This window comes from Carcharhinus amblyrhynchos, chromosome 11 (genome assembly GCF_965287045.1).
Source record: "Carcharhinus amblyrhynchos chromosome 11, sCarAmb.v2.hapA, whole genome shotgun sequence".
Lineage (NCBI taxonomy): Eukaryota > Metazoa > Chordata > Chondrichthyes > Carcharhiniformes > Carcharhinidae > Carcharhinus > Carcharhinus amblyrhynchos.
In genome coordinates this window covers 4,365,223-4,392,186 of record NC_137334.1, presented here as the reverse complement: position 1 = coordinate 4,392,186, position 26,964 = coordinate 4,365,223, and the positions used below count along the sequence as shown (strand labels likewise).

Below are 26,964 nucleotides of genomic sequence, written 5' to 3'. Positions count from 1 at the left end.
TGGTTTAAGACAGTGTTGAAGAGAAATTCTCTCAGAAAGTTGAAAGTCTTTCTTTAAGAGGTAGCAGAAACAGCATTTGAATATTTTTAAGGCAGAAGGCGATAGATTCTTAATAAGCAAAGGGATGAAAGCTTATCGGGTTAGGTGGGAATGTGCAGTTAAGTCACAATTAAGTCAGCCATGATCTTGTTGAAAGGTGGGGCAAATTCGAGGGGCAGAGCGGCCCACTCCTGCTCCTAATTCATATATTGAGATGCTGGGATAATTCCCACTGGAGCACAGAAGGTGGAGAGAAGCCTTAAGAAAGGTTTTTAAAATTCCAAAGCACTTTGATAGAATGAAAAGGGAAGGCCTTTATCTGGTTGAGGAGTCAGTGATGACCATCATCTGCTTTGAAATCAATATCAGAGCGACAAATTAGGAGAGATTTATTTACACAGACGACTAGCGGATGGAATGCTTTATTACAGGGAGTAGTTGATGCACAGACCACCATCATTTAAGAGAACACCAGAAAATATATCTGAAATAGATGGAAATTCCCTCCTGAAAGAGGGGACAGTGAAACACCTAGATAGGTACAGCAGGCCAAGGATGGTGTAAACAATAATCACTTACATCTGTCCAGTTGTAGTCTTCCAGGTTAAGGAAATGCCAGTCATTTAGTGCCAACTCTCTGGGACAGCGACCACCATAGACAAACAGGTACCTCTGACCTTAAAGTAAATAATGATCTCCAATTAGTCATAAAACATGGCATGTTTGCACCTGGTTCCTGTTACATTCTTTCCAAAATGCCATCAGAAATGAAAGATAAATGCAGAATCCAGGGGGCATCTGGTACTACCAGTAGTGAACTAATCAACCCTCAACCACAAATGACACAAACTAAATTATCTCAACTGGAGGTGACTTAATTTATGGTGGGTTGTGTAAGAGAATGTTTTGGTCCTTATTTTGGACTGCGGTGGAGGGAGAGGGATTAGGATGAGGATAACTTGTAGAACAGAAATACAATCATTAACAGAATAGACAACAATAATTGACTGAATGCTTCTTTTTTCCCAATTAGAAAACAACAGGAGACTGAATTGCAAATATCTGTATCAGTTCATAGCATTTGCTGACAAAACTGAACACTGATTTTTTTTAATGCTGCAGTGTTTCTGAGAGTCTGCTTTTGCTGCTCTGTAACTCCCATTAGACTTGCAGCTCCACCACAGAATCTGGAGCAAGGATGAATTTCAACCTCGACGTTATGCCCATACAGATACATGCCAAATGACAAAATATGAAGTTGCAATTAAATTTCCAGTCAAAGCCAGCAATTTATTTCCATTTGTGTTTCCCCATTAGTTAGTTGGGATTTATTGAGCTAGAAATTGGAATTACGAAACCAGAACTGACATTAAATCCTTTAATACAAGTTTGTCTCAGTGGAAACTTTTATATCACATAATGTTTTTCTGGTCTACCTTTGTAAATCACTTCTGTTGCTGTGTGTCGCCAGCGTGGTGATGGTGCATTGCCACAGCATTCTATCTCCTTTACTGACAAGTTGATGCTGGAGCTGGCACCATCACTCATGTCACAGTTCAAACAAAGAAGACTTGTCAGTGCCTTCAGTGGAGATGTGCGGCCACCAAAGATTATGCAGTGACTGTCACAAAGAGCAGTCATGCTGTGAAACATTCGTTCAGCTACAACATAAACAAAATATACAGGCTTAATACACATCCAAGTACAACAGATTACAATCCCATGAATATTTTATAAACTGTTCCAGAGCAGCCTCTCTACGTGCACGCACAAAGTCTTAGCAGATTTGAATACAAACCACTTAATTTACATACAGATTCTAAACATGTTTCTGCATTAATAATTTTTATATCTTCTGATCTATGTCAATAGTATTCCTTGCCGAAAACTATTCTTCCCAGGGTGCAATGAAATACTTGGGATTAGGCTGTTATTATATTCCAACAGTATCATCAAAATATCAACAGCAGGGGCATCACAGCTACGCCCAATGAAGTTCTCAAGACACACATGACTCGCACACCATTCCTTAACATCTCTGTCTGTCATAAAATGGTCTATGACTAAAAGGATGGTATAGGCAGCTTGCACCCACTCTTTGCCTTGTGGTAAAGGCTTTCAGAAATTGGTGTTTTCCTAATGTTTAAATTGAGTCCCCCATCCTGGAGACAGAAAGGAAAATATATTAATCTACGTCAGCCTGGCTACTTTATCATTTTTCTTAAATGGCAAATGACCAGTCTGATAACATGCTGCTGTTGACCACATGATGATAGTTCTGAGCAGCGAAGCTGTACCCAAAACATTAATGACCACTTTCAGAAGAAAAGAGGAACAAATGGACAAAATATAGATTGACAACGCTTCTTACTGCTTCACTGACATGATATCAAATAACCTTCAATATTTACCAGAGTGCAGGAGGGGGGAAGGCGGCAGATATTATTGCTTCAAGCAACTTAAGCTTTCAGTGTGACAATACAGAGTGTGCTACATTATCCAAGACAGTCGAAATTCAAAAGTTAGTTACATTTCCCAGGTATTGAATTTTTTTTTAAACTTACTCAATAAATGGATTGATCCCTGATCTTTAACAGAGCTGCATTTCCAAACTGGTCCATTTTTAATCATCAGTGATATGTCCCTGAGGCGTCCATGCCGGCCACCTCTGCTGCCAAATCCTCCACTGATAAGAACAATATTTGGGGCAATAAATGAAGAACGATGGCCAAACCTCCTCAGAAGAGAATTCTCTGTTTCTGTCTCACATACAGACACAGCAATCCGCAGCGGATCAAGAGTATCTAATTTACTTAAACGGAACCCTGTAGAGAGAAAGTATAAATTCAGATTTAAATAGACGCTTGGTGATACAGAGCATGAGAATAGCTAGAAAAAGAAACATGCTGTCAAAGCTTTTCACCTTACACTCATCAGGTCAGAAATGAAGGAGTACCAAACCTCAAAGGGAACAAGAATTTACACTGCATGTGAAGAGGCTGCTGGCTGGTTAGCAAGTAGAGCCCGATTGGTTGAGGAGTGAATCAGGGAATGGCTGTCCCCAATCTTTTGTTTAGTTGAAAAAGCACAATGTGTGGAAATGATCTTGACTTAGTGTGAAAACTGAAGGAAAAATTATTTTGCTGAGCGTTTGCTTAGAATTGATAAATAGTTAGAACAGAAAGATAGCCAAGTATATAAATTGAAATGAAGACCAGACAACCTTGACCTGGCAACAATCGAGGCCAAGAATGCAAGGGGAAGAAAAACTGATTGGATGGATAATACTGAGACATGGACTGAGAGAATTTTGAAGAAAGCCAGTGAAGAAACAAGACAATGTCAACAGCCCCACTAAGGTTACTGAAATCGAACATATCTATGTTCTGAAACAAACACAATATTACCCATAAATGTGGATTTTTCTCTGAAGAGTTTGGGACTAAGGATAGATTGGGAATTGATGTTACTGACGTGCTACTTCTGTGATTTTTATTTCTTGCAATATCAACATCTGATCTATTAATTTGTTGCACTTTCGGTTGTGGCAGACTTGCAACTTGGAGCACTGGGTTCCTACTGATGCTGGTAGTGATCAGGTATCATTGCTATGAGAGATTAAGCTTAAAGCCACACATTTATTCTCGAGAGAGAGAGAGAAGGAGACAGTGTTAATCTTCCTTGCAGCAAGCTGTCTGAACATGGAGCAAGTAAGGAATGTACAGAGAAGCTGTACGTCAGAAAAGCCAATGAGGTCCAGTTCAGTATTAAAGATACAAAAAGAGCTTCATAAATTTAAAGAAAGATATGCTCTCAGAATTCAGTCAATGGAAAGGCAAAGCCAATGTAAATAAGTATCCAATCCCGTAGGATAGACACAGAGGATGGATACAGTATTTAGGAGGTACCAAAGACACTAGTGAAAACGGAACCATTATTTGTGGAGATAGAAAAATGTTTGACTAAAACAAACCAAGTAGGCAGTCCACAATAAATAAACTAGAGCCACCACAACAGAGCAGAACAAACTATATCAGATAATCTACCAAGTAAGCCATACAGAACTGGAATCTATGAATAATAAAGACATCCACCAAACCTAGTAACAGGGGAGAAAGAGTAATGCAAAAGAGATACAACAACAATTTTAATTTCAATGATTTATATGAAGTGTGCTTGCACACTTGTTGGGCTTTATTATGGTTGATACAAATGTCGTTGTTGCTGATAAAATGCTCTTAAGCAAACATTTCTATTATTTTGAGGAAAAATGCTTATCACTCATATCCAGAATCAAAATCAGCAAGTTATCTGCCTGCTCATTATGACACAGCAACTCTTGCATGCTTCACAGGTACACAGTATGTCCTCACTTTCAGTCATACCCCACTTGAAGTCACTTCACTTTAACATAATTTACACTTTAGGTCCCCTTTATCAATCTGCGTCATCACTGTCGATATTATTTGCACGGAGTGGGAAAGGAGAGGAGCGAGGGGAAGGGAGCCGGAGCCAGAGCCGGGGGGGGGAGCCTGGGGGAGGAGGGGGGAAGAGAGGGGAGAGAGCCGGGGGGAGGAGGGAAGGGGGACAAGTGGGAGGGGAGGGGAGGGGGATAGAGAAAGAGAAAGTGGGAGGGGGGAAGGGAGAGAGACAGAGGGGGAAATGAGTGAGACAGTCACATCTGTATACACACACAGGGTAACGAGAGACAGATGGACATAGTGAGAAAGGAAAACAAGCAAAAAGTTGAGCTGAGTTTTAGAAGTACTGCGAGTGAGTTACAAAAGCTGTGCTACTCAGCGCTTGTTTCGGTGAGTTAATGTTACCTAAAACCCTACAATACAGAAAGAGGCTATCCGATCATCGAGTCTGCATTGACTCTCTGAAGAGAATCCCATCCAGGTCCTCCCCTCCGCCTTATCCCTGTAACTATGGGCACTTACTATGTCCAATCTACTTGATCTGCACTTCTCTCGACTGTGGAAGGAAGCTGGAGCACTTGGTGGGAACTCACATAGACGAGGGAAGACGGTGCAGACTCCACACAGATAGTCACCCAAGGATGGAATTGAAACTGGGCTCCAGATGCTATGAAGGGTCTAGGTGTTCTTGTGCATTAATCTCAGAAAACTAGTATGGAGGTATAGTAGATAATATGGAAGGCAAATGGAATCTTTGCATTTACCGCTAAAAGAATGCTATATACAAGGAGTGAAGTGCTGCATTAGTGTGACCACACTTAGAATATTGTGTATAATTCTGGTCCTCTTACTTGAGGAGAGATATAGTTGCATTGGAGGCAGTTCAGAGGAGGTTCACTAGATTGATTCCATATTGAGCAGTTTAGACCTACGCTTCCTGGAGTTTAGAAGAATGAGAGGTGATCCAACTGAGGTGTACAAGATGATAAGGGGGATTGACAAAGTAGATATGCAGAGCGTTTTTCCTCTTGCAGGGCAATCTAGAACAATAGGTCATAATTTTAGGATAAGGGATTTAAAATAGAGATGAGGAGAAATTACATTTCTCAAAGGGCTGAGTGTCTGTGGAATTCACTATCCTAGAACCAGGCGGATGCTGGGATATTGAGTAAATTTAAGAGGCGAACAGATTTTAAATCAGTAATAGGTTTGAAAGGTTACGGTGAATGGGAGGAAAGTGGAGTTGAGGCCAATATGAGATCTGGCATGACTGTATTAAATGGTGGAGAAGACTGGAGAGGCTAAATTGCCTACTCTGGCTCTCACTGCTTATGTTTCTGTTTCAGAGTTCTGGTGAATCGAAAAATAAATGACCAACAGACATTTTAAAAAAAAATCATTAGATTCTCAAATTCCAGTTGCTTAGTCCAGTTTACTTTTTCTGTTCTTACCTGGGGGAGGACCGAGCAACAGACACTTTCTCAGGTCTCCTTTTGACGCACTCAGAATTAAATAGTGAGAACACTTTAGATGCCATTCCTTGATAAAAATGAGTAAGTGGTGGGGGTGGGTTGAGGGGGTAGAAATAAGAAACATTCCTCAAATTAATTTATGTATTTGAAAAGTTGCAAACAGAGAAAATATCATGAAATGAGGAAACATTTGCTTCGATTATTAATAGTTGTTACTCTGTAAAGTAATTTGCACCCTTAACAATAGCAAATCCATCTACTTACACATGCTAATCGATAAGTATCTGTATTTGATTTGAAGCTCGGGCAGATGAATGGTGTAGGTTTACTGTCATCTGCTAATTTTTCCCTTAATAGATGAAAATAGTACTTCCTATGAACACTTGTTTTAAGTCAGGAAGAAATGTTGCTTTCAAATTTGGTTTATGCATTAATATTCTTAATAATCTCAAATTCATGTTGGAATATTTTCAGCAGAAATTATGAAACAATTGATATATATTGAAAACTGAAAGACTGTTCCACTCAAACGATTATGTTTAATTGTAACGTGTTGCAATTACCTCACACTCATCAAATGGCTCCAACATTTCAATCCTTTGTTTCTCTTGTTCCGGAATAAATCCAACATAAAACTCATTCATGTCAATACAATGACATTCCTCCCAGCCCTAAGAGTAAGGAATTACAAATAAATATTGCTACACAGACAATAACCTGTTCCTATATATTTGCTCATTTATCCTGCTCTATCATTTGCTTTAAGATTTGTACAATGGTTGAAACACTTCTCCCTCCCACTTTTACAGCCTCCATTTGAAGAAACCTCTGAGATTTGTAGCTCATTGCATGGAGGAATCTATCACACCATACACCCACGATAGTTCAACTGGGAAAGTATTATGATGTATTCTCCTGCTGCTTCAACGAATGAGTGTTTAGCAAACAAGGGGGAAAAAAACAGGTTCAAAATCTAGGTTGATGCTCTTTTATGGTTAGGACAAATCTCAATTTTAAAACCAACTGCAAATACAGAATATGAAGTATTTGGTGGGATGGATGGAGACATTGGCTCTACTTGTCGGGAAGGCACCGGATGCAAAAGTCTTCTCCTTTTGAGTCTTTCAAGATTCTTTTGTCCGAGTGTATTGAAATCTAGTGTGCAAGCTCTGAGGTTAGCTTTGTATCTAAGTTTGGGGTGTCCTGTGTTGCAGGTTCCTGCGCTCAGCTGGTTGTACAGCACCGTCTTTGGGATGCAGGAATTCTCTATGCAATCTGCATATCCAACCCAATGAAGCATTATGGCAAAGATTTAAAGGCATTTGGTGTAATTACAGATCACAGTAGCAAAATAAACTTTTACAATCATATAATACAGCACAGAAGGTTATCTGTTCCACTGTGCCTGTGCAGGCTCTTCGATAGAAGTATTTAATCAGCCCCACCCCATCCCCTACTCTTTCTCCACAGCTCATCACAGAATTCCTCACTAAACATCAGAGTGACTATTTGGTGATTCAATTTTGATTTTGCATTTTAACAACTTTTACCCACTTAAAAAACTTATAACATACATTTCAATAAAATGTTAATAACATGGTTCTGCAGCAAATTATGTGGTTTCCTTCATATAGCTGGTTGCTTAACATAAATAAAGGACAAATATAAGAACATAAGAAATAGGAGCAGGAGTAGGCCATCTAGCCCTTCGAGCCTGCCCCGCCATTCAATAAGATCATGGCTGATCTGTCGTGGCTCAGTTCCACATTCCTGCCCTCTCCCCATAACCCTTAATCCCCTCGCTTATCAAAAACCCATCAACCCGCGTCTTAAAAATATTTAGCGAGGCAGCCTCCACCACTTCAACGGGCAGAGAATTCCAGAGATTCACCACCCTTTGAGTGAAGAAGTTCCTCCTCAACTCCGTTCTAAACCGCCCCCCCTTTATCTTGAGGCTGTGCCCCCAAGTCCTACTGTCCTTTCTGAGCGGGAAGAGTCTCTCCACCTCTATCCTATCCATCCCATTCATCATCTTATATGTCTCAATGAGATCTCCCCTCATTCTTCTAAACTCTAACGAGTACAAGCCTAGTTTATTCAGCCTCTTCTCATAACTCAACCCCCTCAACTCCGGCATCAGCCTAGTAAACCTCCTCTGCACTCCCTCCAAGGCCAAAATATCCTTGCGTAAGTGCGGCGACCAAAACTGCACACAGTACTCCAGTTGTGGCCTCACCAGTGCCCTATACAGCTGCAGCAAGACCTCCCTACTTTTATATTCAATCCCCCTCACTATGAAGGCCAGCATCCCATTCGCCTTCCTGACCACCTGCTGCACCTGCAGGCTGGGTTTTTGCGACTCATGCACAAGGACCCCAAGGTCCCTCTGCACCGTTGCCTGCTGCAGTTTTTCGCCAAGTAATAGTCCTTCCTACCATTATTCCTACCAAAGTGGACCACCTCGCACTTGCCAACATTAAATTCCATTTGCCGGTTCCTGGCCCATTCGCCCAGCCTATTTAGAACAAATACACACCACTGTATCCTCTCCTTCTCGTAGAAGTGCTGCTGTTGGTGGAAAAAAAACTTATTTGAGCTGGTGTGGAGTGAATGAAAGAATTGAAAAGATTTACACTGTAACAGGTTTGCTGTGTGGAGAATAATCACATAATTGTGATAGATGGAAAGGCTGAGATATTTGACTGACCTCATTTAAAAATCGCCTCCTTTGAGTTTCCTTTTCAGGAAACTGAATGATTGCATGCAGAGTAGAGTTTAACTGAGTGAAATGTCGTTGCATGACCTGGCCAAAGGGGTCATCTGGACGTATCTGTTCATAGAGCACAAACACTGCTGACGAAAATCGGTCCGCTGCCCAATGGATCACTGCTGAAGAACTAGACAAAAATTTTACTTTATCACAAATCTTAGATTCGTTATTTAAAATATAATCTCACGGTTACTTCAAAAGTAATCTAATAAGGATTTCCATTCCCTTTACAATTAACTGGCTCCTCTAGGAGTTAGGATTTTAAATGATTAGGAATACAGCACTGAGGGATAGTCAGGGACCAGCCCAAAAACCATTGTCAACAACACCCAACAGACTGTTACTAGAGTTATCCAGTCACTATTGACAATGGGAACAGTAATTTTCTGTCCTTCAAAGAATATATGGGATGGAATTCTCCCATCTGGAACTAAATCCCTTGGCAGAGATGGGAATGTTTCCTGCCACAGAGGACAATGGGAATTCCTGTGCTATCTTCCAATCTTCCCTCGTTAATTAAGCAGCTAGTGATTTCCTGGTGATTCATGTGGTGGTGAGAGATGGATGGCATGTGCCCCGCTGTCATATCCGGCACCATATTTAAAAGGCACCCAGACATATCAACTAACTGACAAGGCCCATCGAGATTGAAGGGGCAGGGACCTTGTTAGCCTAAGTTCAGTGACTTCATCCATGGGCGTACTCCTTGACTAGATGGAGGCCATGAAGGATATCCTATATCCAGCTGACAGGGAGAAGAGGCCGAGCAGGGAGACCAACCCTGCATTGAAACCAATCACCACTACAGTTAGTGCCCAGCACTGGTTAGTCATCCAAGGCTGGATGAGAACGAACAACTTCTTCTGCTCTGCCAGAGGAAGTGAGCCTTAGCTGCTCAGATTTACCACAATGTCACAGGCATGGGCTTCAGTAGCAACGTCAAAGCTCCAGTTCAGTCCATCCACTCTGCAGGTGGACTGACCATTTATGGCTCCTTCACCTTCCCCGCAAAGCTCATGCTGTCTGGAATGGGAAGGCAGGGCAGGGTACAGTGATGGAAGAAACAGGCCAGGCAAAGAGGGCACCAGCATGCTCTGCAAACAGCATTCCTCTCTGAGCCTTTATTCTTATGTGCATGGGCTCACCGCTCTGAAGGGGTGTTGGCCCATAACTACTCTGTACAACATGCAGTGCATTAATGAACTCTACTCAATCCAGCCAGTTATCTGCAAGACTGGAAATATAGAATGAAATGCAAAAGTGATATGTGCGAATGGATGCTCAATACAATTCCTCAACCTCACCTTCTCTGTTTCCTTTCAGCAGGACAAGTTAAGTCATAACTGGTGAGAGAGGGAGAAGGATGGAAGGAATTGGCCATAACTCAAGGAAGTGACTGAGTTCGAGGAAAGGGCAGTCTAGCTGGCAGTGGTGAAGCAGGACCAGGTCACTGGGGATGGGGAGCATGGATATGTGGCTCCAAGCAGTCAGAATACAAGCATGTAATAGAAACCTCAGGCTCAAGGTTGTCTTCATGTTAGAAGCTGTTCACGTAGTCACTTGCCCTCTTCTCACTTACAGCTGCCACCAGGAAGACGGCAAGACCTGAGCCAGAAGAACTGTCCGGCACACACTTGCACCCTCTATCAGTCCAGAGGCATAGACATTGGTGGGTATTAGATCGAGTGTAGGAAGAGTCTGTCAATCTGGTGGTCACTGCAACGGACACGTGTTTGCAGCATGAGGAGGCAGGGTCAGCCAAGCTCACCAGTACTCAGAGGAGTGTTACAGAAGAGTCAACTATGAGGTCAGAATCTGATGACAGGCCTCTGGAATCGACCTTTCAACTGATGTTGCAGAGTCAGATTGAAGGTGTGGACCATTGTTGAAGTTGCTGAGAACTCCTAAATGCTGCTTTGAGGAGAAGATCCGCACGGTTGAAGCTCCACTCTGCATGTGGTGGTCCAAGATTTGGTCACTGGAGGACTCAATCATCTCTTCTGATCTCCAGGATCTGCCCCATGCTGTCTTAAAGCATGTCTTATCTTTACATGCCACACTGGTCCAGATTGGCTTGATTTCTGGCTAGCGTTTCAGGCGATCAGGCGTGTAGTGGGGCGTGATTCCAGTCAGGCCTTCATCTGCATCCCACTAGCAGGCTACAAATTGGTTTCACACCAGCCTTGGGAAGGTATTGAGGCCCGCCATGGCAGACAATAATTGAAGGTCCTGTCATCATTTCACACCAGCATGAAACAGGTTTTTGGATCTCTTCTGCAATTCCCCACCCACTATTAAACCTGCCGATAGACATAGGAGTCTGCCCATTATCTTTACTATACACCATCTATGATGGTTAAGGATCCATCAGAGTTGCTGGCAGTGTATACTAGCTTGAAATTTCCTTCCATCACTCAATTTAAGCATTAAATACCTACAGGGTGTTAAATACAATACATTTAAAAGATTATACCCTTGTGACTTGCGGATACGACATAATTTTCAAACGTTACAGAATGGTCCCTTCTCCCTAGCACCCAAGTCATCACCTTTAGTTGAGTGAGTGGAAGTGGCAGCTTCAAAAGAACAAAAAACAACACAGCACGGGAAACAGGCCCTTCGGCCCAACAAGCCCGCACCGCCATTTTAACATTGTGAGTTCCCTCTTCCACCCATGACCTTTGTCTATACTTATGGCACTCCACACTGGAAACCAGATTGAGGGGAGACTAATTTATGGACGATTTGTTACACCCTGACAGCCTGTGACTACCTGGTGCAGCATCAAAGCTGTTCCTTGATTACTCACTGGTAATCACAAACTAGAAGAAATTCTTATTTGTGATTACCAATTCTAATAATGCTGCATGCAAACTAACTAGTCCCACACCAAGCTTCCTCAACTCACTTCAAATTACCTGGAATGAATTAACTTAAGCCTTCACTAAGCAGAAACATCAATTATGGCTCAAATTTGAACTTTGACAACCTCCTAGCTAACAACCCAGCTGAAAAACTTAAATTTTGCAACTCTGAAGCAGCCAATTCCTTCTCTTAATTTGGAATTTGTGGTGGATTGCTCTCTATTTAGATGTACTGGACCATCAATATGGACTTTGGCACAGCTCCGGAAGAACAAATACCCTTGCTGCTTGTCCCTTTGAAAAGAGCTGCTCACCCACCAGATTAATTAAAAATCAGCCAATCCTGCAAATCAATTGTCCTTACCTTTCACATCTCATGTATGTCAGTACAACCTCTGATAATATCAGGGTCGGACAAGCAGGGTTTAGGCCAGCCTCCATCAGTAGCTTATCTAACTCCACTATTTCAGTCAGGTCGATGCCAAGCAATTTGTAATCCATACCACTGAGAAAGAGACGACCTGCAACTCCAATTATAACATATGATAGCTTTAGAAAGACTGCCAAACCAGAATGAGATTTTTTTTAAATGTAAGAAACACTTTCTGTAATGCTTTGTAATTTATATTAGGTTTTTTTCAAGGTTAATAGTTGTTTGTTGTACAGATAAGTTGGTAGTCATTATAGAACGTATAAAAGGCCAACAAAAACACATTAATGGTACACATCGATATCCATATTTTTGATATAATTTCCAATATATGTTTAAACATTTTGCGCAACCTTAAACTTGACAATATAAAATTATGAGACAAACACCCTGCATGCAAATAATAATCCTATTTAGCAAGAATGCCTGATATCATTCACCCATTGTATCACTGTCAAAAGCTTTGCCAAAGTCAGCAAGCATTTTCAATGAAGCATGTACTTGAAAAACAATCCTACCCATCTGAGCTGGTCTAATTTCATCAATGCAGCCTATGAGCTTCACAAATTCCTGCTTGTTTTTAATCAGAGTGGCTTTGCGTTGAACAACATCTGGAAAATCCACCTCGTATACAATCACATTTTTCAGCTCCCCGTTTGCCTTTAGCCGAAAGTACAAGGAATCAAACCCAGCTCCCAGTGAAAGGATCTGTAGAAATGGGAATGCATACAAAGCTACAGTGTTGAGTTTTAGTGGACTATTCTCATTTGCTGTCAGAACATAAATATTTAGAACAAGTATGACCCTGACCTATGCATATAATTGCTCACAATTTAGTTGCACATTTGTAAATCTAAACAGAATAAATCTGCTCAAGTTATGCCCTGACAATAGATTATGAAAATATTTAGAATGTTGTTTCTTGAAACTGAGTTGAGATTGTAGGAAAATTGACAGGTGATACGCCGTGTGCACAGGCAGACTTTCTATTCTAAGCTGAAGTACCAAAACGGAAACTTGTTCTTGATTCCTGCAAACACAATTCCCAATCTTGACTGGCTGGTCTGATTTAGTTAGTGAACATTCTTCACAGGAAAACAGGGGAGATTCCACCCAATTAGCATCATGTACATCGTGAGGACAGCTGTATAACAGCATTAGCAAAGGAAAACATCAACGTTCACATGCTTAGTCACAGAAATGTGGGACTGAAGGGCAGAGGGAGCATCATGAAGGTAGGACGCTAAATAGGCTTAATAATTATTTTCATGTGAACACATTAGTAGCAGAATTAGGCAAAACCCCCATCATGCTCACCTGTCTCTGAGAGTAACTTGCTGTCTGTTGCAAGAAGCAACTCAGGCAATAATCCACTGCCTTTGCCCTCACATAGTAGCCACTTCAGAGGGAAAAGAATAAAATTAGAATCCTAGTGATTTTAGTGCAAATCTCACACTATTCCAAGATACAACATCTCTGTTAAAGTACAATTTAGCAGTTAAACAGTTCATCCTCATCAATTTCAAGGCTTTGGATGGATTCTTTAGCTTACATTCAAGCTCAAATTCCCCAAACTAGTAAAATACATGACCATAATTTATTGACCAAAGTGCATAAAACATTTCTCACTTTGGTTCACAACTCAAAAATCTGCACAAAAGTTGCAATAGATCCCATGGTTATTAAAAACAATGTACCGAATAAATTCACAGCGTTCAAGCCATTTTTGTGCTGTTACTCAGTTAATCTTGATGCTAAGATTGGTATTTATTACCCGGCTCTGTTATTCTGATAAGAATGGCAAAAGCTTAGCTTATTATGGATCTATGATTCTGTCACCAACTTACATGATCTGGATTATTTATTGATATACAGAATGGTCACAGTACAGAAAGAGGCCCATTGGCCCCGTGTCATGCGGGATCTCTGCAAAAGAAATTCCAGCTAGTCTCACTTGCCCAACAATACTGCAAATTTTCTCTCTTCATTGCTCACCTTATTCATTTTTGAAAGCCAGGATTGAATCTGCCTCCAGCACCATTTCAGGTAGTATATTCCAAAACATAACCACTTGTTATGTAAAACTGATCCTTTTATGGTCATCCAACATCAGTGTCCTTAACCTTTCCACAGGAACAGTTACTCTCTACGTACTTTGTTGTGAACCTTCTTGATTTTGAATACAGAACCACTACAGCACTGAAGGAGGCCACTCAGCCCATCATTCCAGATCCTATTCGCTCATTGTGTTGACAAGTTTCCCCTCATCTTACCATTGCTTCTTTGGCCAATTATCTTAAATCTGTGCTCTCTCTCTTGAACCTTTCACTAGTGGGAACAGTACTTCCCTATCTACTCTTCAGAGTCTTCATTGTTTTAAACATCACCAACAAACCTTCTCCCTGCCTTCCCTGCTCCAGGGAAAACAGTGCCAACCTCTTCAATCCATCTTCATAACTGAAATTCCTCATCCCAAGGAGAAATATTGGAGAAAATCTGATTTTGAGGGACGGAGACTAGAACTTGGAAAATAAAACGGCAGCAATATTGCCAAACAATGGTGTTGAACATAAGAACATAAGAAATAGGAGCAGGAATAGGCCATCCAGCCCTTCGAGCCTGCCCCGCCATTCAATAAGATCATGGCTGATCTGTCGCTGCTCAGTTCCACTTTCCCGCCCTCTCCCCATAACCCTTAATCCCCTCTCCTATCAAAAACCCATCAACCCGCGTCTTAAAAATATTTAGCGAGGCAGCCTCCACCACTTCAACGGGCAGAGAATTCCAGAGATTCACCACCCTTTGAGTGAAGAAGTTCCTCCTCAACTCCGTTCTAAACCTTTTATCTTGAGGCTGTGCCCCCTAGTCCTATTGTCTTTTTTGAGCGGGAAGAGTCTTTCCACCTCTATCCTATCCATCCCATTCATCATCTTATACGTCTCAATGAGATCTCAATGAGATCTCCTCTCATTCTTCTAAACTCTAACGAGTACAAGCCCAGTTTATTCAGCCTCTCCTCATAGCTCAACCCCCTCAACTCCGGTATCAGCCTAGTAAACCTCCTCTGCACTCCCTCCAAGGCCAAAATATCTTTGCGCAGGTGCGGCGCCCAAAACTGCACACAGTACTCCAGTTGCGGCCTCACCAATGCCCTATACAGCTGCAGCAAGACCTCCCTACTTTTATATTCAATCCCCTTTGCTATGAAGGCCAGCATCCCATTCGCCTTCCTGACCACCTGCTGCACCTGCAAGCTGGGTTTTTACGACTCATGCACAAGGACCCCGAGGTCCCTCTGCACCGTCGCCTGCTGCAGTTTTTCGCCCCGTAAGTAATAGTCCTTCCTACCATTCTTCCTACCAAAGTGGAACAATAAGAAGCATTCAAAAATATGTTCAGCAGAGAGCAGGAAAAATATATTCTGCCAAACAAACTAAACATCAGTGAGACTCCATGAAGGAATAAAGATACAAGGAAGCAATTGAGGGTTAGGAAAGAGGCACACATTAAGTACATACAGTATACTGAGGAGTGCATGAATAACAAGAATATAAAGAAACAGGGCAGAAGTAAAAAGAAAATTAGAAAGGCAAAGAGAAACTATTAAATTATCAAAGACCATAAAACAAAGTATTAAAACATTTTACAGATGCACCAAAAAGAGAGTAGGGCCATTAAGGGAACGGCAAGATAATTCCAGAAGTAATGATTGCGAGATGGCAAAAATGTTGAATAATTGTTTTCTTATTTGCCTGGGAGGTAAGCAAGTTAAACATGACATCAAATTGTGTATTTAAAACAGGGATAGATAGTTTCTTGATTGGCAAGGGGAAAAGGCAAGAGAATGGGGTTGAGAAACATCAGCCATGATCGAATGGTGGAGCAGACCCGCTAGACTGAATGGCCTAATTCTGCTTCTATATCTTCTATATAGTCTTGAAGATATGAGAAATAACTAAATATATTTACAATTAAAAACTGGGATGTACTATATAAACTAATCAAATTCAACTATAATAAAGCCTCCAATCCAGCTAGTTTGCATCCAGGTATTTTAAAAGATTTTAGGGAGGAAAGAGCAGAGACATTACTGCTCACATTTAATAATTTATTAAGAAAGGTGTAGTGCCAGAGGACTGGCAGATAACTAACATAATTCCTACATTAAATCCTAGGAAATTATGGACCACCAAGCTAATTGTCAAAGGTAAGAAAAGTAATGGAATCCTTACTAAAGGAGAGAATGGGAGAACATCCAGAAATTAGAAATACAAGAATGAAGTCAGCATAGGAAAGCTGAGAGGGCACTCATGTGGAATCATAGAATTTGTACAGTGCAGGAGGTCATTTGGCCCTTGTTTGCATGGAGTCTGCATATTCTCCCCATGGCTGTATGAGTTTCCTCTGGATGCTCCTGTTTCCTCCCACAGTCCAAAGATGTGCAGGTTAGATGGACTGGCCATGTTAAATTGACCCAAGATACATAGTTTAGGGGGGATTAGCAGGGTAAACAATTGGGGTTATGTGGTGAGCCTGGTAAGAGTAAGTGCAGACTTGATGGACTGAATGGCCTCTTCCTGCACTGTAGGGATTCTATGATTCTGCATCTACTCTCTGAAAGAGCACCTTACCCAGAAGCACCATAACCCTGTGCATTTACCATGGCTAATCTACCTAAGCTACATACCTTGGGACACTAAGGGGAATTTAGCATGGCTATTCTACATCTTTGGACTGTGGGAGCAAACTGGAGCACCCGGAGGAAACCTACAGACATGGGGAGAACATGCAAATTTCACACAGAGTTAACCAAGGTTCAAATTGAACCTGGATCCCTGACACTGTGAGGCAGCAGTGCTAACCACTGTGGAGCATGGGCTGATTGTGCTGAATGGCCTATTTCTGTGCCATACATCCTATGTAATCTTAGTATGTAAGCACTCTCCCCTCTGCCCTTTATACTATCATCCCAGTCTATTTAAGGTAATTAAAACAGTGAAATGTTAGAAACAGTAGAATTCAAAGAGACTCAGGAGTCCATGTACACTAAATCACTAATGGTTAGGTACAACTAATCAAAAAGACTAATGAAGTGGCAACCTTTGATACCGGGGGTTATAATGAAAAGGATAGTGTTGCCACAGCCAAACAATGTCGTGATTGGACAACATCTGGTGTACTGTGCACAATCCTGGCCACTGTACTTTGGGAAGGATATACTGAAATCTTCAAAAGATTGCAGTTCAGATTTATCAAAATGTTACCACAGTTCCAAGGTTTAGATCATCAGAAGAGATTACATAAATTAAGCTTGCATTCTCAAGAATATAGTAGGTTCTGGGGTGATTTGATTCAGGATTTTGGGTCACTGTCTGTGTGGAGTCTGTATGTTCTCCTCACGTCTGCATGGGTTTCCTCCGGGTGCTCTGCTTTCCTCCCACAATCCGAAAGACATGCTGGCCACGTTAAATTCTCCCTCAGTGTACCCAAACAGGTGCTGGAGTTCAGGAGCTAGCGGATTTTCACAGTAACTTCCTTGCAGTGTTAATGTAAGCCTACTTGTGACAATAATTAATAAACTTTAAAGCTTCAGCTTTCAAAATAACTGTTAATGTAAGCCTAGTTATGACACTAAAATAAACTTTACATTTTAATTTTTTCATGAAATTTCCTTTACAGATTCTTCAAAGAAACTGAAGGATGTGTTGGAGGAGTTTCATGGGGATGGGGTGCTATCCAAATATAACCCAGAACAGGTAACAAAAACTTCCATTCCTGTTAAAGATTTTACGTAGAACCCATGCAGCTCTTTGCAGCACAGGTGGCACAGCGCCAGGGATCTAGGTTCAATTCCAGCCGCGGATCATTGTCTGTGTGGGGTTTGCACTTTCTCCCCATGACTGAGTGTGTTTCCTCTGGGTGCTCTGCTTTCCTCTCACACTCCAAAGATGTGCAGGTTAGGTTGACTGGCCATGCGAAATTTACCCTAGTGTCAGGGGGATTATGGGTAAATGTGTAGAATTATGGGAATAGGGCCTGGGTGGGATTGTGGTTGGTGCAGACTCAATGGGCCGAATGGCCACCTTCTGCACTGTAAGGTTCTGCAGTTCTAAGTGGAGAAATTTAGGGCAAGGGAAGGAGGACTGTGCTGTGCAATGCAATTACACTATCAACTTTTAACAACTGACTCATTTGAGTTGTTTGCCATCTGATTTATTTGAAATCTTTCAAATATTTTACTGGATCAGATTTGTTAAGAAAAACACAATGATGCCTAGGAATGCTATACATTATATCTTTGTTCATTCCTTTTACCAATATTGTTTAAAAAAGACAAAAGTGGAAATGTTTATCTTTACAAAAGTAAAAATGATAGCTGATCGCATTATTATTAGATTCATAAAATATCAGGCGAGCTCTGTAAGAAACAATAAAAGGGGAAAATTCAGCCAGAGTTTTCACTCCACTGATTCTTGCTGCACCAAAATCCTGGAACTCCCTTCCAAACAGCATTGTGGGCGTGCATAAGCTTCATCACGATGGGTGTAAGGTGACAACAATGAAACAACATAATTCCAAAGCCCTTTAACATGCAAAACGCATAAAATGAACAAAGAATTTTCACAACACCACCAAATAATTGGAGTGGTTAATGATGCTGCCTCATAGCGCCAGGGGCCTGGGTTTGATTCCCAGCTTAGGTCACTGTTTGTGTGGAGTCTGCACATTCTCCCCATATCTGCATGGGTTTCCTCCAGATGCTCCAGTTTCCCCTCTCAGTCCAAAAGATGTGCTGGTTAGGTGCTTTGGCCATGCTAAATTCTCCCTCATTGTAACTGAACAAGCACTGGAATGTGGCGACCAGGGGATTTTCACAGTAGCTTCATTGCAGTGTTAATGTATGCCTACTTGTGACACTAATAAATTTAAAATCATACCGATTTATAAGTGGAGCTCTTCTGGTGGTTTTATTTACAAATCCTTTCAGGAAGTCATCACTGAAGTAGCCTAGAGTGACCATTGAACATTTGCTAACGATACTGCTGTCATTTGTACCCTGGACCTGTAAACAGATTCAATAAAAAAATGAAGGTGTGAATGGGCAACATTTTAGTACTGCATAGGATAACAATATTTAAAACAGGGCATCTTTCACCTAACTTCAAGTTCCTTTTGCTTTTGTTTTTGCTTTAGTTATTAAATTTGAAAGATAGTCTCTAGTAAGGGAATTTCTACTTTTAGACAGAGAAAACTGAAGCATGGTTTGAAAAGGGTTCTAGGAGGCACCACTTACCATTGTTAGTTCGACAATGTTAACAATGACAACTTGACTAAGAGGAAGTAACTAACTTGCATCAGATGTAAAACAGGCCATTGGGAAAGAACAGACAACAAGGCATTGAAACCAACAAGAGTCACGATTTAGAGGGGAATCCTTTGGTATAGTGAAGCCTACCTCAATCACTTTCAGATAATTGTTCACTTCTACATAGTTTGAACTCCTTTATGTAGTATTAAAGTTCAATTTAATTTTAAATACATCTCGGTTCAGTGCCTATAATAACAGCAAGTAGGCGGACTGCATTTGTGAATGTTCTTGCTAAAATATTTGTCAAAGATATACATCAGCATTTGACTCCTTTGCAGCTTTTCAAACTTCTTGATAATCTTTTAATTGGGCACACTTTCTTACAGCAATCTGCAAGTCATTCCATTTTCAATGGTTCTAGAACCATTACATTTCTATCTTCCACATGCTTATGTATACCTCTGATCCAATGGAATATAATGGAAGATTGGATGTGATGAAGAGTTTTCTATGGGCAGTAGTGGGATGAAATAAAAATGCTGAAGAAATACTCATCAGATATTAATACCAATACAGTATTCATATATATACTGATTGATTTTGATAAACATTATTGGAATTTTATTTGATGTTACGTGACTTCAATGTGAATGTGTAATTGCACTACACATTTTTACATAACTAACACTAATAAGTATTGTAATAGAATCTTTTAAGTGCAGAAGGCCAGCAAATACAAGGTTTTAAAATTAGATCTATATTTAGTCCATACCAACCTACGTTGGCTCATTGTAATCTAATGCACGATCAGAGACTTGAGCACATAAGTTAGGCTGATACTTTACTGCAGTGCTGAGAGACTGCTGCACTATCAGAAGTACTGTCAATTGACAAGTTAAACCAAGATGTCTGTAGGGATAAAAGACACCATGGCATGATACAACAAGTATAAAGATCTCCCAGCATCCTGGCCAAGATTCACCCTTCAGCCAGCATAGATCACGTGATCGGTTATCTCACTGTTTTTTTTACTGGACAGTAATTGCTGTATTTTTCTACATTACAATGACTACACTTCAATAGTACTCCAATAGCTGAAGTGCTTTGGGTTTTCCTGAGGTCATGAATGACAGTACACCAGTTTGTTCATATCTTCATACATACTTTTTCCCTCTTGGGGCTAGTGGGGAACTGTTGGAAGGATTACAGGCTGATTATCAAACCACTAAACTGCATTGTGAATGCTCCTACCACAGTCAACAAGTCTCGGAGTAGGACTAGAATCCAGAACTTCAATAAAAGTAAAATCATCCAAAGTTACTCCCAAGGCTCACTTCTTTACATCTTGTGCCAAAGCAAAATATCGCAGATGTTAAATATCCGAAATAAAAACAGAAAATGTTGGGAATATTCAGCAAGTCCAGCAACATCTCTGGAGAGAGCAATGAGAGTCAGTGGCTGGCATTTTACCACCCTGCCCACCACAGCAATCAGAGCTGGTGAAGGGCGGACCATGGAAAGGTTTGTTGGCCTTGGGTAGGATTTTCCGGTTTCAGGACGAATGAGGCCGTAAAATCCCACTCAATGTTTCTTGATGAATAGCTATGACCTGAAAGAATAATCTATTTTTCTTTCCAAAGATGCTGCCTAACCTGAGTATTCTCAGCATTTTCTGTTCATATTACATTTCATGCTTTCAGTTTTAGCCTCCAATGCATCCACTTCAATGTTTGCTAGTATCTTTGGCCATGCCCTCTGGCCTGAACTCTCTCCCTTACCCTTAAAAGCAGATTATTCAACTGCACTTCTCCTTTTATAAAAAAATTATATTCCTGCCTGCCAAGGACATTTCAAGACCCTTTTGGCACTCCTAAGTCCCTGTTTTAAGCTCTTTCCTGCTATCTTTCTATTCCTCAAGAGCCTTATCCATTTTCAATTTCCTGAAATTTATGTATGCCTCCTTTTTCTTTTTCACTAAACTCACAATCTCTTGTCATCCAGGTTTCCCGAATCTTGCCATCTTTATCCTTCATTTTTTACAGGGACATACTTGTCCTGAATTGTCAACAACAGGATTTTAAAAGACTTCCATATATCGGATGTGGATTTACCCTCAAACAGCTGCCCCCAGTTCTACATTCCCTAGGTTCTGCCTAATACTGTCATAATTAGCCTTCCCTCACTTTAGTACTTCACTCTGGGACTACTACTTTTCTACAAATATCTTGAAACTTAGAATTGTGATCACTGTTCCCAAAATGATCCCCCACTGAGACATCAACCACCTGTCTGTACTTGTTTCCCAAAATCAGGTCTAAGATAGTCCAACTCGGGAAGGGGCTATCTACATATTGCCTCAAGAAGCAACACACTAAACGAACTCTGCCCCGTCCAAGCCCCTGGCACTAAAGGAATCCTGATCTACGTTGGAGAAGTTAAAATCGCCCAACAAACAATCTTCCCATAATCTGCTGACATATCAGTTCCTCCACTTCATGCTGGTTGTTAGTAGTACAACTCCAATAGTTTGATTGCACCACTCCTGTTCGTGAATTCTACCCATCTGGCCTCACTGCATGATCCCACTAAGATTATGACAGGCTTGGACAGAGTGGAGAGTCAGAGTCTTTTCCCCAGGGTTGAAGGGTCAATTACTCGGGGCATAGGTTGAAAATGAGAGGGGGAAAGTTTAAGAGGGATGTAAGGGGCAGGTTTTTCACACAGAGGGCGCTGAATGCCTGGAATGTGCTGCCGGAGGAGATAGTGGAAGCAGATTCTATATCAATAGGCACCTAGATAGACACATGAATAGGCAGGAAACAGAGGGATAGGGACCATATAGAGGCAAGAAGAGGCATGTGTGTCAGCACTGACTTGGTGGGCCAAAGGGCCTGTTCCTGTGCTGTAGTATTCTTGTTCCATTTCATTCGTGGAATGTGGACATCACCAGCTAGGCAGCATTTATTGCCCATTTCAAATTGCCCTCGGGAAGCTGTGGTGGTGCTCAGCCACCATCTTGAGCTGCTGCAGTATATGTGTTATAGGTACATCCACAGTGCTGCTTCCAACACTAGGGTTCCCAACACTGCCTGGCATCCATTTTGGATACCTTCCACCTTAGAGTCTCTCTCAGTGTACCACCTTCCAGCCCCTCTCTAAGTGAGCCACCTTGTGATTTGATGTATTGTCACACGTATTAGCAGACAGTGAAAATTATTGTTTCTTGCACGCAACAGCCAAAACATACCATTCATAGAGAAGGAAACGAGAAAGTGCAGAATGTAGTGTTACAATAATAGCTAGAGTATAGAAAAAAATCAACTTATTGCAAGGTAAGTCCATTCAAAAGTCTGACAGCAGTAGGGAAGAAACTGTTCCTGAGTAGGTTGGTACATGACCTCAGACTTTTGTATCATTTTCCCAAAGGAAGATGGTGAAAGAGAAAATGTCTGGGGTGCATGGGGTCCTTAATTATGCTGGCTGCTTTGCCAAGGCAGTGGAAAGTGTAGACAGAGTCACTGGATGGAAGGCTGGTTTGTGTGATGGATTGGGATACATTCACGACCTTTTGTAGTTCTTTGTGGTCTTGGGCTCCTTGCTAAGTGTACCACCTTCCAGCACCCCACCCCCTACGTGTACCACCTTCCAGCACCCCACCCTGTGTACCACCTTCCAGCTCCCCCCACCCTGTGTACCACCTTCCAGCTCCCCCCACCCTGTGTACCACCTTCCAGCTCCCCCCACCCTGTGTACCATCTTCCAGCTCCCCCCACCCTGTGTACCACCTTCCAGCTCCCCCCACCCTGTGTACCACCTTCCAGCTCCCCCCACCCTGTGTACCACCTTCCAGCTCCCCCCACCCTGTGTACCATCTTCCAGCCCCCCCACTCTGTGTACCATCTTCCAGCCCCCCCACTCTCTGTGTACCATCTTCCAGCCCCCCCACTCTCTGTGTACCATCTTCCAGCCCCCCCACTCTCTGTGTACCATCTTCCAGCCCCCCCACTCTCTGTGTACCATCTTCCAGCCCCCCCTCTCTCTGTGTACCATCTTCCAGCCCCCCCTCTGTGTACCATCTTCCAGCCCCCCCTCTGTGTACCATCTTCCAGCACCCCCTCTCTGTGTACCATCTTCCAGCCCCCCCTCTCTCTGTGTACCATCTTCCAGCCCCCCCTCTCTCTGTGTACCATCTTCCAGCCCCCCCTCTCTGTGTACCATCTTCCAGCCCCCCCCTCTCTGTGTACCACCATCCAGCCCCCCCCCTCCCCGTGTACAATGCTGCTAAGAGGCTCAATGTGCTCGGGACATAAATAAATGCAATGGCGGCCACATTGGGGCCATTCACAAAGCAGGTCCGCTTTGGTGTGAGCTGACCACCTCCCTCCCTCTCCGCTCCCGCCACTCGAAGCCCTGACCCTGAGGGACCATCACTCACAGCCACATCCTTCCCTCTCTTTCTGCTGCTGACAACACTCCCTCCACTCATGGCGCCGGCCGGCTCCGCGCGTGCGCACTACCGGACTGGCCGGCTGGAATGTCTGCGCACGCACATACGCAGTACCGTACTGGCGTCGGGTGTCGGTGCACGCGCATGCGCACCACCGGACTGGCCGGCTGCAACGTGTACGCATACGCACTAGCGGACTGGCGTCGGGAGTGTCTGCGCACGCGCACCGCCGGGACCGGTCGGCTGCAATGTCTGCGCACGCGCATACGCCCTACTGGACTGGCGTCCGGAATACCTGAGAACGCGCGTGCGCACTGCCGAACTGGCCGGTCGGGAATGTCTGTGCATGCGCACCGCCGGACTGGCCGGCCGGAATGCCTGCGCACGCGCGTGCTGCCGCGGCTCCTCCCATGTTCAGGTTGCAGCAGCGCTCAGTGAACAGCAGGAGGCAGTCACTGTGTGGATACTGATAGGGAACTCCTGGAACTCATTCTACTGAATCAGTTGAAAATCTTTCAAAGTGGGTAATAATATTGTTATAAAAAGACTAGAGGATATCTGCACATCAGCTGGCGTATATTTTGATGGTGGGCAAATTGTTACTCGAAAGCATTCTGAGGGACAGGCTTTTTGAAAGTTTATTTGTTAGTGTCACAAACAAGCTTATATTAACACTGCAATGAAGTTACTGTGAAAATCCCCTAGTGGCTACACTCCGATGCCTGTTCAGGTACACTGAGGGAGAATTTAGCATGGCCAATGTACCTAACCAGCACGTCTTTCAGACTATGTGAGGAAACCAGCACACCAGAGGAAACCCATGCAGACATGGAGAGAATGTGCAGACTCTACACAGACAGTGACCCAAGGCCAGGAATCAAACCCGGTCCCTGGCACTGTGAGGCAGCAGTGCTAACCATGTTGCTGACCATGCAAATCATTATTTGGAAAAGCATGGATTAATCAAGGGCAATCAGCATGGATTTGTTAAGGGGAAGTTGTTTCTGAATAACTGGATCAATTTTGTTTTGAGAAGGTAACGAGGTAGAAGCACATCTTATATTTTCTGCATGGATTTTAGCAAGGCTTTTGACAAGGTCCTACATGGCAGATTGGCCAGAAAATTAAAAGCCCATGGAATCCAAGGGAAAGTGCCAAGATGGATCCAAAATGGCGCAAAGGGGACTAATGGATGGATGCTTTTGTAAAGAGAAGGCTGTTTCCAGTGAGATGCCACAGGGCTTTGGACTTAAATATAGGGGGCATAATCAAAATGTTTGCAGATGATATGAAAATTGGCCATGAGGAAGAAAGCTGTAGATTGCAAGCAGCTTTCAGTGGACTGTTTACAGCAAAAAAATAACACATGGAATTTGATCTGGAGATGTGTGAACTGAAGGAGAGGAAGAGGAAGGCAAGGGAATATACAGTAACTGGTTGGATTCTAAGATGCGTAAAGGAACAGGCAGACTTTGTTTGTTCACAGTTTGCTGAATGCAGCAGGACAAGGAGGTATACACTTTCTCGTATTGGCTAAGGCCTAGAGTAATTGCAGAGCAAGGAAGCTATGCAAGAACTGTATAAAACACTATTTGGATCTCAACTAGAGTAAAGAGAACGGTTCTGGTCACTGATTTAAAATTTGTGATTGCACATGGGAGATTTATGAGGATGTTGCCAGGAATGGAGAATTGTGAGAATAGACTGGATTGGCTGGGGTTTTGTTTTTGGGACAGAGGACGTTTAGGGGAGATTTAATTAAAATGATGAGAGGCCAAGACTGAGTGGATAGAAATGACCTTAGCGGAAAGGTTAATAACCAGGAGCATAGATTTAAAATAATTGATAGAACAGTTGAAGGGGAGTGGAGGAGTAAATCTCTGCCCCTCCCCTTTCCCCCCACTCTCAGAAGGTTGCAAGAGTCTGGAACTCACTGCCTGAAAGGGTGAAATGGGCAGCAACCTCATTGCATTTAAAAAAACATTTGGGTCTGCACTTGAGGTGCTGCAACCTATAGAACATAGATCAAGAGCTGAAGAGATTAGACAGGATAGCTTTATTTGGCCAATGGCCTCCGTTGGGCCCTAAATCCATTTTTGTTTCCATGTGTAGGAAATAACGATTAATGAATATATCTTTGTGGAAAAAAAAGATAATTTTTATACCCCTGAGAAAGAAAGCCACAAATAACACTGCGGCAAAGTTTAAACTTCAGTGAAAGATTTGCTATCGTGAGGGGCCTTTGATGTCCACCCACTTGTTTCCAATATACTGGAGAATGTTCATAGACTCAACTCCCCAACAAGTGTATCTACCTCAAGAGCTGGTGTCTAAACTAATCCTAGTACCGTACTGAAAGGGGAGATACAAGATCAATTGGGAGTGACTATCCATGTAATTCGCTTTAAATCCATTTGGAAAAGTGGCCTCTGATCCCAACATAATAAGAACATAAGAACATAAGAAATAGGAGCAGGAGTAGGCCATCTAGCCCTTCGAGCCTGCCCCGCCATTCAATAAGATCATGGCTGATCTGTTGTGGCTCAGTTCCACTTTCCCGCCCTCTCCCCATAACCCTTAATCCCCTCTCTTATCAAGAACCCATCAACCCGCTTCTTAAAAATATTTAGCGAGGCAGCCTCCACCACTTCAACGGGCAGAGAATTCCAGAGATTCACCACCCTTTGAACCATAATCATAGAACCCTACAGTGCAGAAAGAGGCCCTTCGAGTCTGCACCGACCACAATCCCACCCAAGCCTTACCCCATATCCCCACACGTTTACCCACTAATCCTTCTAACCTTTGCATCCCAGGACACTAAGGGGCAATTTTTTAGCGTGGCCAATCAACCTAACTCACACATCTTTGGACTGTGGGAGGGAACCCATGCAGACACAAGGAGAATGTGCAAACTCCACACAGACAGTGACCCAAGCTGGGAGTTGAACCCAGATCCCCGGAGCTGTGAAGCAGCAGTGCTAACCACTGTGCTACCGTGCCACCCACACTTTGATTTACACTGATAACTTTGATTTACACTGTGTCTTGAATGTAGAAATTTCCGTACAGCACTTTGTAACAAGAAGCAAACAGTACAAGACTAGGAGAGGAGAAAGCTTGGTGCAAAGATAGGTTTGAGGACAGCCCAAAAATTGGGAAGAAATTAACAAGGCAAAAAACTTCAGGCAGAAATTTATGGCCAAGGGGAC

General features: G+C 42.5%; 1 protein-coding gene across 2 annotated transcripts in view; it reads right to left on the bottom strand.

Annotated features, from left to right (window-relative positions):
* Positions 1–23,811, bottom strand: part of lcmt2 (leucine carboxyl methyltransferase 2) — a 37,200-nt gene extending 13,389 nt beyond the window's left edge. The window contains exons 1-11 of one of the 2 annotated variants that reach the window (XM_080198457.1): positions 23,741–23,811; positions 18,935–19,059; positions 13,314–13,395; positions 12,515–12,704; positions 11,931–12,093; positions 8,640–8,829; positions 6,496–6,603; positions 5,912–5,999; positions 2,604–2,864; positions 1,476–1,700; positions 619–716 (exon numbers count right to left, since the gene is read on the bottom strand). In XM_080198457.1, the coding sequence (XP_080054583.1) occupies positions 619–716; positions 1,476–1,700; positions 2,604–2,864; positions 5,912–5,999; positions 6,496–6,603; positions 8,640–8,829; positions 11,931–12,093; positions 12,515–12,704; positions 13,314–13,395; positions 18,935–19,059; positions 23,741–23,791 (1,581 nt within the window). In that variant the 5' untranslated portion in view covers positions 23,792–23,811. The remainder of the gene's footprint in view (positions 1–618; positions 717–1,475; positions 1,701–2,603; positions 2,865–5,911; positions 6,000–6,495; positions 6,604–8,639; positions 8,830–11,930; positions 12,094–12,514; positions 12,705–13,313; positions 13,396–18,934; positions 19,060–23,740) is intronic. The other variant, XM_080198458.1, reaches the window with a different exon arrangement.
* Between the last annotated feature and the right edge of the window lie 3,153 nt (positions 23,812–26,964).